Consider the following 17,468-nt stretch of genomic DNA (forward strand, 5'->3'; position numbering starts at 1 on the left):
AATTCAAAGAAGATGTCTATTTAACCTAGAGCTCTCCCTCAACTGCACCAAATGTACATATGTACCACACTGTGGCCTGATGTGAATTCACAAGTGAGACAGGTGTCTTCAGAGTCCACTTTGCTCCATTTATCCTGCAAGGCCAACAGTCAGTTTCTTCTCAGAGAACATACAGTGACCCAATTTCTGAGGAGACTATACTGGGCTGATTTATTGCATTTATTCTAGGTTAAAGAAACTACATTCCAGCAATTTATCTTTTGGTGCTTTTTTACCCAGGCAAAAGATCTGATAAAAAGAATAAGAATAAACAAACAGCATATTAAAGTGAGTTATTTTTGAGATAAGGTGATTAAGCGCATGCTTACACTAATTCCATTGGGTAAATGCAGCAACTTAACGTACCATGACCATACTGGGAAAGTTAAAAGAACATTCATGTAGAGAAAATTGCCACTGCTGAGCAACACCAGTGCTGTGAAGGCAGCTAAACAGACCTGCCAAGCTGCTGACAAGGCTCTCCCAGTGCTGGCTTGACACCTGCACTGAACCCAGGGGCTGCAAGTGCACCACTCTCATGCACCGAGGTCAAAAGCACACCAGTCAAGGGAATGTCAGAAAGCATGTTCTTTCCAGTGGTGGTGAGGATGTTAGCCATTGCATGCACTACAGCAAACAAAATAATCACAGCCATCAAACCTCTAAAGCAGTGGTTGTCAACCTGTGGGTCACCACCTCCACAGGGGTAATAGTTCAGGTATTTATATTACAAGTCATAACAGTAACAAAATTAATTATGAAGTAGCAATGAAATAATTTTATGGTTGAGGGATCACCACAGCATGAGTAACTGTATTAAAGGGTTGCAGTATTAGGAAGGTTGAGAACCACTGCTCTAAAGGGAAGAATGCAGTTCTGAATGTGTAGTCAGTACTAAAAGGGATTAAAAGTTAAAATTAAAAGAAAAAAGTCTGACTAGGGATTAAAAAAAAACCCACTATCAATAAATCCATTCTCCTAAGTCCTAGATGACAGATGAAAATACTATTTTCACTTGTTTATAAGCAGTAGACCAGGCTGGCCTCAAACTCACGTAGATCTACCTGCCTCTGCTGGGAGTAAAGGTGTGTGCCACCACACCCAGCTTTTTTTAAAAAAAACTTCTTTTTTCTTTTTTGCTTTTTTCAGACAGGGTTTCTCTGTATAGCCCTGGCTGTCTTGGAACTCGCTCTGTAGATCAGGTTGGCCTCGAGTTTTTAACAATACACATGCCTCTGCCTCCTGAAGACTAGGATTAAAGACATGTGCCACTACCGCTCAGCTTAATTTAATTTTTGAAACTGTTATGTATGTGGATATTTTGCCTGCATGTATGTCTGTGTACCAAATACATGTAAGTGCTGGGAACTGAAACTGTCCTCGAAGAGCAGTCAGGGTCTACAGTCCCTAATACAAAGTTTTAATGAATCTGAAGTCACCTTCTACCTTCTCCTCTTGTCTCCTTTACTGAATTCTCAGAGATTTGCCCCTGTAGGCTTTCCACTTTGCATTTGTGTATGACAGTCTATAAAAGAGGGTGGAGAGAGCTGCTCATGCATCTCTAATAACCATGGTGGAAAGGATTCTACTGCAATAGCTGAGATTATAGAAATAACACTCCACTCAGATGGGTCTCTGTCAATTTTTTTTTTCTCAAAATATAGCAGACTTAATCACCACACTACCCTATAAACTGAATGCACCAAGGTCACTGCAGCACAACTTCTCAGGTAGCAGAAGATCACAGCACGCTCATTCCAAAGCCAATCCTCTCAGGTAACTCGAGTCTACTGTCTGAATGAAAGATGTGAAACACAAAATGACACCAACAGCAATGACCTCACCTGAGTATTACTATGTCCTAAAGCTCACATAGGCTCACAGTCAGTTTTGGTTTCTTGCTTCAAAATTTTCCTCAAATTAATTATTTCTATTCCTTGTTTTTAATTCCCTAATGTCATCCTTTAACTACCTCATTAGTTCGCTTCCTCAACACTTATCTGCCCGCCTATCTAGAGCAGGGCCTTATTAGACACGTGTTCTTTTCTCCTCGGTGCCTCAGCATCTAGCACAGTGCCTGGCACAAAGCAGGTGCTCAGGAGCTATGTGCTAAGCAATAAGGATGACTGCATGGTGGCAACACAGTGAGACAGTACACACTCAGGACCTGAGAAACTTATTCAGGGAAGCACAGACAGCATGCAGCAGAGCATTCTGTACCTATCAGTTTACCTGCCTATGCCACAGCCATGCCTTCATGTGTTCAAGACAGCAGCATGCACCTATGGGGTTATGATGACAGGAGGAGACGATGGTAACAGGCATTGAGAAAAGGCAGGCACTTCTGATGCTGCTGTTCGCAAGGGCTACCTAAGAACCTCAAAGTAAAGAGTTCTTGCCCGAAAACCCTTTCAGTCAGTCCTCATTCAACTCAAGTGCTTCCAAGACAAGCTCATAAACCCCCAGGAGATACCAACCTTGAAACAATTCAGAAGGCAAGAAATTGAAATGGCTTTTAAAAAGCAGGCTAGTATCAATATGGATTTGGGAAAATAGCATTGCCTACATTTCAGTTAAGCAACAAAATCACAAGAGCCTGTATATGCCTGGTGTAGTGGCTCACTTGGAAGGTAAAGGCAGTAGGATCATTCAAGAGTTTGAGTGAGACCTCATCTCAAAACCATCAAAATAGAAAGGATTTGTGTATTTCCTAAAATGTTATTTGAGTTCTACACAAAATCTGAGGACTTATGAGAGTTGTGTGTTGCTTTATGGATTGATTCATACAGAGAATACTGTGGAAGAAGTAGAAATCAGGGAAAGTCTGTATCTTTAGGGACTGTGGGACAGTGTAACTGGTAATGCAGGTGATTTACATGTTCAAGATCCCTGGGCAGCTGTGGAGGCCAGCCAGAAAATGCCCCTCAAAAACGGCATTACAGGAATAACGGAGTAAAGACCAAAAAGAAAGGTTTGGAGATCTGAGCACCAAAATAAGTAAAGAAAAGGAGGAAAAAAAGGAAGCTGGATCCATATTTTCCATGCAAGTTGATTGGGAAAGGCTGACAAGTGCTGAATGCTGTGAGCTCTCATCAGAATCCTTGTTCTCACACAAACTCAGGAGGTGGGTGGGTCTCAACATGGCTCTGCGACACAAAGCTTTGGCTCTAAGATGTTGATCTTTCAAAGGGTTTGGAATCAGGTATGGTGACACACACCTCTAATTCCAGCATTTGGGAAGAAGAGGCAGGTGGATCCTCTGTGAATTTAAGGCCAGCTTGGTCTACAAAGTAAGTTCGAAGATAGCCAGAGCTGCATAAAACAGAGACCTTATTTCAAAAACACAAAAACAACAAAAAAGTATTTGGACTTATACTTGTGAGATCAGACAATCCTGTGCTTTAAGGCTATTAAAATACATATTTTGGGGCACAATTCTGCTCCAGGGACACTCAAGTTCATCAGACCCGTGAACTGGCAGACAATTTTGGGATCATCAGGCTGTAAGTTCAAGGTTCAAAAGTCAGGTATATACACTTGTCATCCCAGCTATGCATGAGGCTGAGGTGGGAGGATAATTTGAATCCAGTAGTTCAAGGCCAACATGAGCAACACAGCAAGACTCAAATAAATAAATAAATAAAAAGAGGGCTGGGGACGGAGCTCAGTTGGTATACCAAGCATACATAAGGCCCCAAGTTTAGTCTCCATTACCATATGAAACTGGGCAGGGTGGCACACATGTGTAACTCTAGCATTTAGAAGATGAAGGCATAAGGATTAGATGTTCAATGCTAATGTTATCCTTGGTTACAGAGCAAGTTGGACACCAGCATGGGCTGGACAAAATCCTACCTAAAAAATAAGATAAAATAAGATAAATTTGAAAAATAAATAAAAATAAGTATTATAAAAACAGGAACTTCTAAATTTGGGAATATTATTATAATTCGTATGTTTCAGTGTCAAAATATAAATAAGAAGATCACAGTTCAGAAAATGAGAGACAAGTTCTCATGTGACAGCCCAATAAAAGGAGACAAAGCCACTACTGAAACTGACAATATTCATCAGTGGCATCATAGGCTCATACCCTGGCACACACACCCCTGGAGCTCCATGACTGGGCTTGCCTGGTGTTTACAAGGGATGCAGTGGTGCAGCATGAATACTGTCCTTGGGTCTGGAGAACTAAAACTGATTCCTGGTGAGTGGCAGGACATATAGCTCTGGTCCTATCTCTTTCTAACCCCCAGCAGGAATGACTGCTGTAGCAGGCAGGTACCCAGAACTCTAAGAACTGTTCTCTTGACTGGCTTTCCTGATGCCCCTGGGCCTTGGGAGGTGGCTTGTGCATGTGTGTATGTGCCTGTGTGTGTCTACGCTGAGCCATTAATCCCATGTACTAATACCACCACAGGCTGGCTCAATTAGGAAATTTGGGAAGACTAATCAACCTTAGGGTCTTATCTTGCCAAGTTAACAGACATGTCAAACTCTGAAGAAACCATGTAACAGTACAAAGTGGTCTTTTTCTAGGAGCCATAACAAGGCCATTTTATTCAAAATCTTAACCAACTATGTGACTACACTAAGAATTGGAATACTTTGTCTGTAAGAAGCCAAGGAAGAAGAAATGTTTTAGTACTGTACTTCTGTGGTAAGAAGTACAGTTTTTTGCTGTTCAAATCATACCTTGGGCAGACAGGTACCATGCCAAAAAAAAGGAGAGGCTGTGTTCTATAAGAACTTTAATTATGGACACTCTAGTTTGAGTTTCATAAAATTCTGATACTGTAAGTGCTAATTTTCTTTTGAAAATTTCCCCTCAACGATTAAAAGCATAAAAACATTGTTACCTCAAGTGGCAGTACTAGAACAGGTGGGCCTTAGTGTTTTATAGACCCCAGCCAAGACTACAACTCGGCTACTCCCTGCAAGATGGGGCATAGCCTTGCTCTGGCTAACACAGTACCATGAAATTGAAGTGTGATGAAAGCTCATGTAAATGCTTGCCATGTACCCATCTGTGGTAATCACTGCTAGGCTATAGTCATCTGCATCTGTGCCTAGCAGTAATCCTCCCAATGACTACAGGGGCCTTTTCTTTTGGGGAGGCAGAGGAAGCAGAATGGAAAAGTGGAGAAAGCCTAGCTTAGAGCCCAAGGCCCACCTCTGGTCTCTCTCTGCTGGTTAATGTCTCCATCTGTGAACTATGTGGGTTGACGAGGTACAGGAGGGCTGGCAGGTGGTCCAGAACCACAGGAAACACTCAGAGCAACAGGAGCTGATACCTGACTATCACAGAGTACCCCAAAAGTGAAGTTCCACAATATCTTCAAATTCCACAAGGAACACAACCTTTTCTGGAATTATGTTAATTACAAACTCTGCAGAATCTTCAGAATGTTTGCTCACTCTCTGTAGGTTTGTATCTCCATCTCTAAACACACAGGAGTAAAAATTTCCACTGAAGGTATTTTGTCACTCAACCAAAACGAAAAGTACAAATTTCCCTCGATTTTAGTTTATATAACTTAATTTTCTGGAATGAATATACCTCATTTTGTTCAGGAACAACACAAAGCAGATAAGAACCCTGACACTAAATGTAATTTTAAAATATCATCAAATGTGGAGAAAAACAGCAATCATTACTATTGCTAGTACTTCCCTAATTATCTCTGTTGAGCAATTGTTAAAGATCACTGGCTTTCCTTTTTAACACCTCACTCATAATGAAGTTGTTATACATGCACCACATGATTATCTCACAGCAGTTAACACGAATGTGAAAATAAATATTACCGTCCCCACTAATTTCATCTGCAGATCCAGGTGGCATGCAAAGAAAGGAGAAGTAGGGAAGAGAGGGTAGGAGAGACAGGAAGGTAGGAGAGAAGAGAAGGAAACACACTATTAAAATGACAAGTAAATCAAAGCTTAAGAAAATAACAAAATCACCCCAAGGTTCATTCACAAGATAAGAAAAATTGTACTAGTGTATTTACTGAAGCTGAAGACCATTAAGCCAAATTTTAAGCTGCCAACATATTGTACACAGTTACACAGGAGAATAGCAATTACTTTCTACCATATTAGGCAAAAGTAATTTGATTGCCTTTCATTGTTAAATGCGAAATAGGCTTCTACTTTCCTTAAGGACCATTTGTATCTTTTAGATACAAGTGACATGAAACTCATTATTACCATGTAAGTAAAAGGGCCACCAGAAGGTAAGGTAGTGGATTTAAGTTTCCGTGATAGATGCAGGCCATGCCCACACTACTATGAAGGGCAACTGTAGTTCTCAAGGCTATATGACAATTCAGCCTCCTATTTTAATTCATACAAAACTACAAATTTTTCAGACATTTTGAAAAACATATTGTTTTAATAATTACAACAACAAAACCACTGCTTTACTAGAAACCCTCCAAATGGCACAGGCAGTGCCTCATCTATGCTGCATTCCTGAACATCTGCCTCCCAGAACACAGAATGCAGACACCCAGGGCTCATATGGACCATGTCCCACATGCTGCATTAGGAAATTCACAAGGCCAGAAACAGGTCTTGACAACCCCTGTAGGAAACCAAGACAAGAGAAACACCACCAGGAAGCTACTTCTTGCCCTGTCATGCATTTAAATAAAAGCCAGCAAAGGGACAATATAAGGCCATCTTGTTAAGACAGTGGCCCAAATTGTGTCAATTATGGGACATAAAACCTGTCCCCTAAGTTATCACTTCCGGACAGTGAACAGTACATACACAGATATTCAGTATGGCTATAAACTGCTTGGGACAATCTAAAAGCATCTAGCTAAAGTTAGTTTTGTGCGGTGCCTTGGTTGACAGGAAAGCCTGTGCAGTGCAGTGCAGTGCAGTACCGGTTGGAGGAGGTTCAAGGGAACAGAAGACCAAAGGGAGAAAGCGCCTAGCTTTCTTAACTTTATGTTGGCAGTGATTGACTCCTTTACAAAGAGGCAAGAGAAGAAAGAGAAAAATAGAAACAAATTATTTCAATACAAAAAACAACCAGTTAATTTTAAAGCTATATCTATAAGAACAAATACAAAATTAAATTGCTTTTATTAGACCATTGGCATACCTTACTTCTTACTATCATTGATTTGTAGATTAAAAAAATTCTGTTTTTACTAAAGATTAACACTAGCTACAGAAAGAACAAATGATGAACAGCTAGGAGCTCTTCCAGGCTAGTCAAGTAACAAATAACATAGATAAAGCAAAGTAAAAAGGGGGAAAAAACAATAACAAAAAATAAAGACTAATAATTTAAGGATAAAGAACAAACTATATGTTTGTTAACATTTAACATCTATCTTAGAAAACTGTAACAGCTTTATGAGCAGATACAGTCAGTACTCATGATCTGAAGTATTTTAACATAAACAGGTAATGAGGATACTCAACTACAGAACCTGCAAAGCTACCGCCATATATCTGCTCGTTTACCCATCCAAGTGCTCAAAACTTACTGGAGGGACTCACCCTCTATGTAAAACAGTGAAGACACAGAGTAGCTACAATATAGCAACAGCAGTAGAGCACACATATCAGAATCGAGCCTTTAAGACAGTGTACAGAGGCACAGGGTGCCATCAGTAACAGCCTTGATTTGAAGTGTGGGACCATGGAGAATGAAGGTAAAGACAGTTTGGTCATCAACTGAAATACACAAGCTAGCAGTAATTTTCAAGTGTCATGACTTGATTACAGCGACAGTTACCGACTACTTCATCTTATTACATGGTCTGAAAAGCCATTCTCAGTTTCTAGACTTCCTACATGATGGCTCTGGTTAGACAACAAAATGCACCATTTGATGCTGCATGGTTTATGGACTGAGGTGGGACAGGGAGGGTCAGAAACAAAAAGTTTTGCAGGATATTACTGCAATGAAATAGTATGGACTGTGGGCGACACATTTGTTAGTATTAACTTCCTGGTTTTAAGAATTCTTTTCTGACTACATAAGATAATGTCTGAAGCCAGATATGGTGGTGCATGTTTATAATCCCACAGCTTTGGAGGTGGAGGTACTGGAGGCAAAAGGATCAGGACTATATAGGATGCTATAGTAAAAATCAAAACAAAAAAAATAAAAAAATACAAACAAAGCTAACATGAAATAAACTAGATTTGAATAAATAATACCTACGTTTACAACTCACAATTCCTAGAATATATGGTAAGAAAAATAAAAACCTAAGAAGCCTGGCAGCCTGCATTCAGACACCAGCTCCACTGCTCTCACACTGACAATTTCTACATCTTAAAGAAGAGCCAAAGTTCCCTCCAGCTGAGGGAAGAGGCGGTGGCCATGTGACCACTACCCATGTCTAATTATTTCCAGTTCTCTCTTACTTTATTTCTAAAAAAGTTAATATTCTTTACCTTGACTTAAAACAAGCAGTTTTTAAAATGTGTTTCTTGAGTAATACTGAGATTAACCTGCTTCATAAAAACACAGGGTTGTAAGGTTTCTTAACTTACAAATGATAATAATTTTTGTTACCAGCTTTGAACATCTACCATGAATTAGACATACTGTGTAGAATATAAGAGTGTTAAGCAAAATAGAGGCATGGATTTCAGTCTTTATAAAGGAGAAAGATAAGTAAACTATCAATACACATGCAAGCACTATGAGGGTAAACACAGCAGAAGAAATATGGGGTGTGTTTGTGTAGATCTGAAACTTTCAATAGAGCAATCATTTTGCAAAGACATCTAAGAGAATAGGAAGTGGGCAAGCCCATAGCAGCAGGCACAGACAGGGTACAGAGCAGACATTCAGACCACATCTCTACAGAGGCCAAGAGGTCACTGGCAAGGAGCAAAGAATCAGACAGAACAAGTTGACAAATTTTGAGGATGTGTGGGGGCTAGAGAGATGGCTTAGCTGTTAAGAGCATTGCCTACTCTTCCAAAGGTCCTGAGTTCAATTCCCGGCAACCACATGGTGGGACACAACCATCTGTAATGAGGTCTGGTGCCCTCTTCTGGCTTTCAGGCATACACACAGACAGAATATTGTATAATAATAAATAAATAAATATTTAAAAATTTTTTTGAGGATGTGGGAGATGGCAGTGAGTACTAGAGAGTATAGATCTGATAGTTAATGCTCAGGCTCCATCTTTTACTTTGAGTGACATAAAGGAAGTAAGGAATGGAGGTAAAGACTATGCCATAGCTATCTCACTTTATAGGCTTCCTGGGAGCAGACAAAGAGAGCAGGGATCAAGGAGAATGAGGCGGTAAACAGGGGAAGTATGCAAAGTACAGACAATCAGGATCTTCAATGCACTGAACTAGAAGTAGAGGGAGAGGGCCAACAGAGAGCGGTAAGCCACTAAGTAACTATGGAGGCCCAAGCACAGCTCTGCACGGGCACCAGGATTCAACTCCAATGTGCTAGGCATGAAGAGCTCATTGAACTCCTAAGACTAGCTGGTAGGCAAGCAGGCAGGCCACATACTGAATTTGGGCTTAAGAGAACAGCAAAGGCCCAGTAGTGGTGGTGGCACACACCTTTAATCCCAGCACTTTCGAGAAGGCAGAGGCAGTGGATCTCTGAGAGTTAGAGGCCAGCCTGGTCTATAGAGCAAGTTCCAGGACATCCAGGGCTGTCACACAGAGAAACCCTGTCTCAAAAAACAAACAAACAAACAAACAAACACCCCCCAAAAACAATAGAGGGGTGAAGGAGAAAGGGGGAAAAAGAGAAAAGAAAGGCACAAGCTTAATTAAGCCATAAAAGGATACAGATCTCACAATAAAGGTACAAAGACTGACAAACAGCAAGTAGCCCAAAGACTCAGCATTGGGCCCTTGCCATGAAGAGTGGCTAGTGAGTAAGGCATCTAGCAGTGAAGACGTACTGGGTGTTCAGAGGAGAATCCTGCTGGGGTTCAGGAAAGGAGGAGTTTGAATGGGATATCATACTGTCCTAGTTTCATTTCTGTTTTTCAAATAAATAACATAAACATGAAATAAAATATCCCTATAAAAGGCAATTTAGGGGAAAAGGTTATTTTATCTCACAATGCCAGGTTACAGTTCATCACTGTAGGAAGTCAAGGCAGGAACTACTTGAAGCAATACTCATATCCACAGTCAAGAGCAAAGATACAACGAATCTGTACATGTTCATACTGCTTAGTTCCTTTTCTCTATTTCTATCCAATTCAAGAGTCAAATTTAGGAAATGTTGCTGCCTACAAAAGACATGCCTTCCTACTTCAATGAACATAATTCAGATAGTTTTCCACAGGAATGCCACAGGCCAACATGACACAGATAATGCTTCTTTAAGACTTTCTTTCCAGGTGATTCTACATTATACCAAGTTGACAAAACCATCCATCACAGCCAGGGTGAGTGCTTCCAGCACTCTGGAGACAAAGTCAGGAGGGTATTTGTGAGTTCAAGGTCGGCCTACTTTACTTAGTGAGCAACAGGACAGCCAGAACTACAAAGTGAGACCTGCCTCTAAAAACAAACAAGTCAAACTGCACATGTATTAAAAGCTGTTTTCCTGTCTCTCAAGTAGGAAAACTCACTAAGTTTGTAAAGTATTCCAACCAAATAAAGGAAGGAGTGGCAATAAAATTTACATGCTGTCCCTTTGTGGCCAAGGTATGCATGCCAACAGCTTCCAATATCAGGTGAGCCATGCACAGAGAACATTACAAAGGACATGTTTGAGACTGGCTAGGCCCCAATCCACTGGTCAGTTTCCATTTATTTATTTATTTTTGGTGACAGGGCTGCATATGTAGCACCAGCTGACCTATAACTTGCTATGTAGTAAGGTGAACATGAACATGACCAAGCCAGCAGATAGCATCCTACATGGTTTCTGCCCTAACTTCCCTCAGAGATGGGCTATAACGTAGAAGTATAAGCCACATAAACCCTTTCTTTCCCTAAACTGCTTTTAGTCAGTGTTTTATTACAATAATAGAATTAAAACTAGAACATTACAAACAAACAACAGGAGGGCCTGGCTGACTGACAGAAGAGTCAGGAAAGAAAACTGAACAAGAATGTTTTGTTTCATTTTTGACTGGATAAAAACCAAGCAGAAAGATGGGTGATAAGGGGTTTACACACACTGGGTCCTGATAATGTTTTTATATTAAGAGGGGAATGAGCTTGAAAACCATTTGCTTTGGAATAATAACAGGATTACAGGCATATGTAAGAGATGGAGGCACAGGTGAAATAACACTGACAAGCTTTTGGCTGTTGAATGTGAGTGATGAGTATGTAGGAAATCATTTCACAATTCTGTCCTCTCTCTTTGTATATACTTGAAACATGATAAAATATTTAAAGAAATTGTTTAAAGGCAAAACACACTACTGGAATTTGATAGTATCTATCTACCGCTATGGCTTATCTTGAAACACAAAGTCTGAATTTAACCCATAATTCTATGCAGTTACTAACTGCACTATCAACTGAGAAGCTCTCAGGTAAGATTCCTTTGAGGTTTCTCCTATTCTTCCACGTTAGCAGTATTTGTGTGATAGTGAGATGATACTTGCAATCTATATTAAAGTTTGTTAATCACTGTTCTCAATGGTTTAGTCAGGAGGTTAAGGTTTGTGAATCAAGAACATGTAAGCACTGCCTACTCTAAAACACACACTTCTGTAGAGACAGAAATGCACTTTTGTTTAAAATACTCTGGTATAGTAATTCATATTTCTCCTGGTATGAAAGCTGTTGGGGAAGACAAGAAACAAACTTCACAAGGCTGAAGAGGCAGATCCGCAAGGACCACTTGTAAAAACTGAAGTCCTCATTGCTTAGCGCTTTGAAAGGGAGAGTGGCTCAAGCCATCCAATGCATGCCTACCAGTCCTTCTGTACCACCTCCCACATACGAAATCATGGAGTTCAATGCCAGGTGAAGCATGAGGAGTCCTCATCTCTGCCCCTCACCCAGGACACTATTTCTAAGATGTTGGTATTTCTTTGCTTCTATGACCTCTGAATGCTTGAGACCCTTCAGGAACCACAGAGAAAAGCAATGTGATTAAGAGCCACCCTCAGACTTCATTAGAAGCAAGCCAACTCTAATGACATCAAGATGGTGGAATGAACAAGAAGCAACATGAGTCGGCTACTCTAATCAGTCCTGCCCTTATCACCAGCCAAAGCAGTTCTCGATGACAGAGACACAGAAGCTTCTCAACAGATTATGGAGTTCCTCCTAAATTAATCTGCCAGGTCAGAACACTTTATTGTGAACACTGTGAATAGAATAATTCCTAGTTTTCCAGGTTCTCAGAGTATACCTGTAATAATAGTGAATGCTTATCACTCTGCACGTATCACCAATAATGCATAATAAAGCACAAAATTTACAACAATGAACTTTTCTCCGGCAACACCAGATATTAAACCCAAGGCCTTGCACACGACAGGTAAGTGTTCTACTAAGTGACACATCCAGCCCAAACAAACAAGCAAACATACAGCCTCATTTAAGCTTCTTGGAGGCTGGCCTCAAACTTGTAATCCTTCTGCCTCAACCCCCTGAGAAACCGGGACTGTAGATGTGTGCCACACATCTGACTCCCAAATAAACTTTTTCTTCTTGTCGTTTTTTGTTTGTTTGCTTGCTTGCTTCCATTTTTTTCAAGATGGAGTTTTTCTGTGTAGCCCTGGCTATCCTGGAACTTATTTCTGTTTGAGGTTTGCCTCAAACTCAGAGATCCACCTTCCCTTGCCCCCAAAGTACTGGGATTAAAGGGTGTACACCACGAGGCCCGGCCCAAATGAATTTATGTACTAATTAGCAATACTCTAAAGTTAGGGAGGGCTCTCCATCCTACCCCTTTAAATTCTGGATAGGGTTTAAATTAAGAATCAGAGCCATGGTGGTGCATGCCTGTAATTCCAACCTTTGGGAAGCTTAACAGTGAGTTTCAAGTCAGGCTGGGCTATATGGTAAATTCTATCCAGCTTAGGCTTCTGAATGAGATCCCATCTCAAAGTGCAGGGGGAACATCATTTGGCAGCAGAATGGACAACTTTGGAAAGCATGGCATTGTCACAATAAAAACTACGCGGTAAAGTTAGGCATAAGTAGATCTTTCAAACTGAACAAAGGGCAGACTTTTGAATTTGAAAAGTCAGTACTTTATTATTCCTGCTAAATGGGGAAATTTTCTACAATAGAGTCACATGCTAAAATATTATTCCCCTGCACTCATAAAGATTCTCCAATGATCAATGGTATCTAATGAAAAGAGAATGAGTTCTTGGGCTTCCAACAGACTCCATTACTCATTACTACATGAACCTGACTAAGTCGCTTAAATTCCCCTAGCATGTAAATACATACTTGTATTTGCTCAGCAGCAGCACAGCAAGCAATGAATAATAGACCCAATATATAAGAGTCAATAGTGTGAGAGATGCAGGGATGATTATAGATTCCCAGTCTGGCACTTCTCAGATCTATATAGATCAGAAACATTTGAGATGTTCTAGGATTTGAAATGAAGCAGGCTTATACAAACATTTATTTTGCTAAATGTTTTCTTGGTAGTTAGAACAAGTTTCAGTTGCTAACTCAATATGCCTAAAAGTAATCCTATATAAATACAATTATGTATAATGAAATAATAATCTATTACGATTTTACATGTGCAATAATACTTAAGTCATCATAAAGTAGTAAAGAAGGCTCAATTAAAAGAAATTAAAAAAATACCTCTGCCAGATAAAAAAGACCACTGCAGTGACTTCCATAGAGATATGTAAGAGAAAAATTATAATCTGTGATCTGATTTTGCATGATCCAAATATCAAGCAAGGGCCACAAAGTAACAGAATGGCAATCATCATGGATTCTACTCACACTCGAGTTTGGAGGCTCAATCAAGGGCCTACTTATTCTTGGAATATTCAAAAAAACAAAACAACAACCCATCAAACACAGTTAAGTCTTCAAAACACTTGAAATTAGCTTTACTCTGTGATCTGGGAAATGTCCTCACACTAGCATGGTTCTAGCAGCAACCCAGGTCCAAGGGTCACATACACTCAGGGCACACTCATAAATCCCTGAGAATAGCCTGGGATACTGATCTTATAGACAGGGCTGATGTTCTACCTGAGAGCTTACAAAAGGAATACAAACAAATGATTAGTCTTTTTTAAAACTGTTTACTTCTTCTAAAAATAAGATGCCTAGAGAAAACTATTCTTCTAGTAAGAATTTTTGTAAAACTCTGTCAGTCTCATTTTTATGTATCCTGGAGAACACTCAACCTAGGGCACCTCACACAGCAAGCACTTGTTAAATGCATTCAGCCCTTAGTAGGGCGTATCATGGGTCAAGTAGGCAAGGTGTAAAAGAAAAGTGAACACACAGACCACAACCCACTCCATTGGCCTACACAAAGCAAGGTCACTGTGCCAGCAGATATGGAAGGTTAAAGGCCTGGTAACAATAGGATTTTAGTGTAGAATGGAAAACAAACAGAAAAGTCAAGAAATGACCTTGGGATCAGGTTATACCACAGCACTGTCAGCTAGGAATCACATTAACAAAAACATTCCCAGGGAGTCTGTGTACAGGTTCCAGGCTAGGTGGGTACAGCTTTACAGTCTATGACACAGGATTTACGAACCTGAATTTGCTAGGAGCAAGCAGTAGATGGTGTGATCAACAGGGTTAAAAATACCAGCTCTGTCTCTGGTCACTGTCTTTGTCTGGGAACTATGTAGGGATGGTCACCAAAGTACTGCCTGTCAGCTTCCAGAGATGGAAAGATTGTTGGGTAAGGAAGGACAGGACAAGATAATGGGACAGTTCTAGCAAACTGACAGAAGAGTGACCACAATTCCTAGTAGCATAATGTGACTAAGAAGCAACATGGCTGGGGAAAAAGTGGGGAGTAGAAAAGCAGGCTGAGACCAAAGGATGGCATGAATAGCTGAGCTAGACAGAGTCTGATAGGGTCTGAGTGTCATCTGGTAGGCACAAAACTTTTACTGATAATTTTTTTCTGAAAGAACTCCCAGAAGGGAACACAACTTCTCCTTAGACACCCCAGGAGAATAAAACAAAGGCAGAATCCTAGAAATTACAATAAAGATTAAGGCAGATACCCAAGTTTGCATAGTGACTCTATTTTTGCTCATTGTACAACTTCAGCACAATTTGTAACCCCTTGGGCTTTAAGTCCCCTCATCTCTGCACTAAGGGAGATGATCTCAGCAGTCTGTTCATGAGTTAACTCACAGAAAAAAACAGAATAGAAAGAAAAGGAGAACACAATAGCGCTCATTAAAACCCAGCCACTCAAGGATGGCAACACACACCAATAATCCTAGCATTTAGGGGACTCAGTAGAAACATCAAGAACTTCAGGACAGCCTGGGTTACAAAGTGAGATTTGGTTTAAAAAAAAAAAAAAAAAAAAAAACCAACAAAAAAATTGGCCAACTTTTTCAGTTGGGGGGGGTTGTCAAAAAAAAGAGGGGCTAGCTGGAACATAAAATGCAGACTTACGATGCTGACCAGCTGTTGAAGGAAACTGAGGCTCTAACCCAAAGAATGAGGACATAAGAGCAGTAGGACCTAGGACCTATATCACACCCAAAGGTAAACAGCAGATGTTCTCTAGCCCAAGTGGAAGTCTGAACTCACTCCTGTGTCTAGGCAACTGTGGGGATTGTGGCAAACATAGTCATCAGTACCTGAGCTTCACATGTAGCTGCCTTGCCATACACATTTCATACACATTTCAGTGCCTAAGTAATTAAGTGGTACTCAAATCTCATACACCTATCCTACAGCCCACACTCAAGACTCAGTCTCAGAGGCTTAGGGGTTGCTTCTTTCCTCTGGACTCCTTACTACAGAATGGAAAGCTTTCCCATTCCACCACATTAAAAACTATGAGGCCCTGAGAAGTCCATCACAAGCTGAACAAGAACTGGAAAAACGGTCTGATGACATCCAGTAACCCTTCTATAAGTCTGGGTTTCTCCCCACGTCATAGTTTACACTCTCAAATGACTGACATGTCCCGGAGAACATGCAGTAGCCCCGACACTGTCCAGTGAGACCACATTCAGAACCAAGAGCTTCTCTGTACTCTGCTAGGAAGTAGCTGTTGGCTCTAGGCCATCAAAGCATGACATTGCTGTGCACTAACAGAGTAACTCTGCCTGGACTGTATCATAAATGCAAACACCTGTGGAGTAAGGGTTTGTGGGATGTTTATGGACAAGGAAGAAAATAAACAGATACATTCATACATTGTGCACCAAAAGAGGATTCAGAAACAACTGGGTAAAAATACAAAACTAAACTTCAAGAAAAACTGAACCAAAACAAACAAAAATTGAGTTTCATATCTTGCATATACTGAATATACCAGGAAGTATTATCTTAGAACTATACCCTTCCCTTTATGTTCACAGGCATAGCTGAGAACAGATGATATGTAGTAACATACACATGTGAACATTATATGCATGTATGACAGTACGGTGTGTATATGTGTGTATGTATGTGTGTATATATGTTAAGATACACAGTTAGGGCCCTTGAAAGGCGTCCTTTTCTTCCCCTCCCTGAAATTCTTCTACTGTTCACATTTTTTAGATGAGGGAAAAGGGGCAAAACTCTTTGAAAACTAACAAAATGGTCATCACAACAACAAATAGTTAAGATAACCCTTATATAGTACCTTGACTGTATTAAATAACCATTATGTTAACTGTGAAAGATGAAAACCATTTAAAAATCACAAATTTTGAACTTTAAACATACAACACAAAGTATATTCTGTTAACCCTGCTGAACTGTAAAGATAAATTATAATGACAATTTCAGAAGTTAAGGTTTTCACTATAAACAGAGCATGGCACTGAAATAATCTGAAGCCCTAAATACCCTGGTGAGTAACATGGTAGGGTCCCATGCAGCATCTACAATGAAGTCTATATGAACAGCTACTTCATGATACTAAAACCACACAGGTGCTTTATGCTCAAAGCAGATGAACTGAACACAGAGTGTCATCTGCACCATCCTCCCTGCAGCTTGGTCTTCAAAGTCTCTATCTGCAGATCCTTACCTGACACAGAGACCGCATGTGTCCGCATGCCTTGTTTTTCACTGTTGGCCAATCTGCAAAAGAGCAAAGTATAAGCGCTGTTCTTCCCAGGACCAAAACACCTGTCCTTGTCAAACAAGCATCAGCATCTGCCTCAGATTAGGAAGGGCCAGCACCATTCCTGAGAGATTAAGTTCTAGAGAAATGGTTTGGGTTTTTTTGTTGTTGTTTGGTTTTGAGACAGGGTTTCTCTGTAGTTTTAAAATCTGTCATTGAACTAGCTCTTGTAGACCAGGTTGGCCTC

At 40.3% G+C, this 17,468-nt stretch overlaps 1 protein-coding gene across 4 annotated transcripts in view; it reads right to left on the reverse strand.

The window, feature by feature from the left end:
- Ptk2 (protein tyrosine kinase 2) overlaps nucleotides 1-17,468 on the reverse strand; it is a 101,058-nt gene that overhangs the window by 72,902 nt on the left and 10,688 nt on the right. For all 4 annotated transcript variants that reach the window (XM_038344062.1, XM_038344061.1, XM_038344060.1 and 1 more), the window contains exon 6: nucleotides 17,186-17,238. In XM_038344062.1, coding sequence (XP_038199990.1) covers nucleotides 17,186-17,238 — 53 coding nt within the window. The remainder of the gene's footprint in view (nucleotides 1-17,185; nucleotides 17,239-17,468) is intronic.

The sequence above is a fragment of the Arvicola amphibius genome, chromosome 9, assembly GCF_903992535.2.
Source record: "Arvicola amphibius chromosome 9, mArvAmp1.2, whole genome shotgun sequence".
NCBI lineage: Eukaryota > Metazoa > Chordata > Mammalia > Rodentia > Cricetidae > Arvicola > Arvicola amphibius.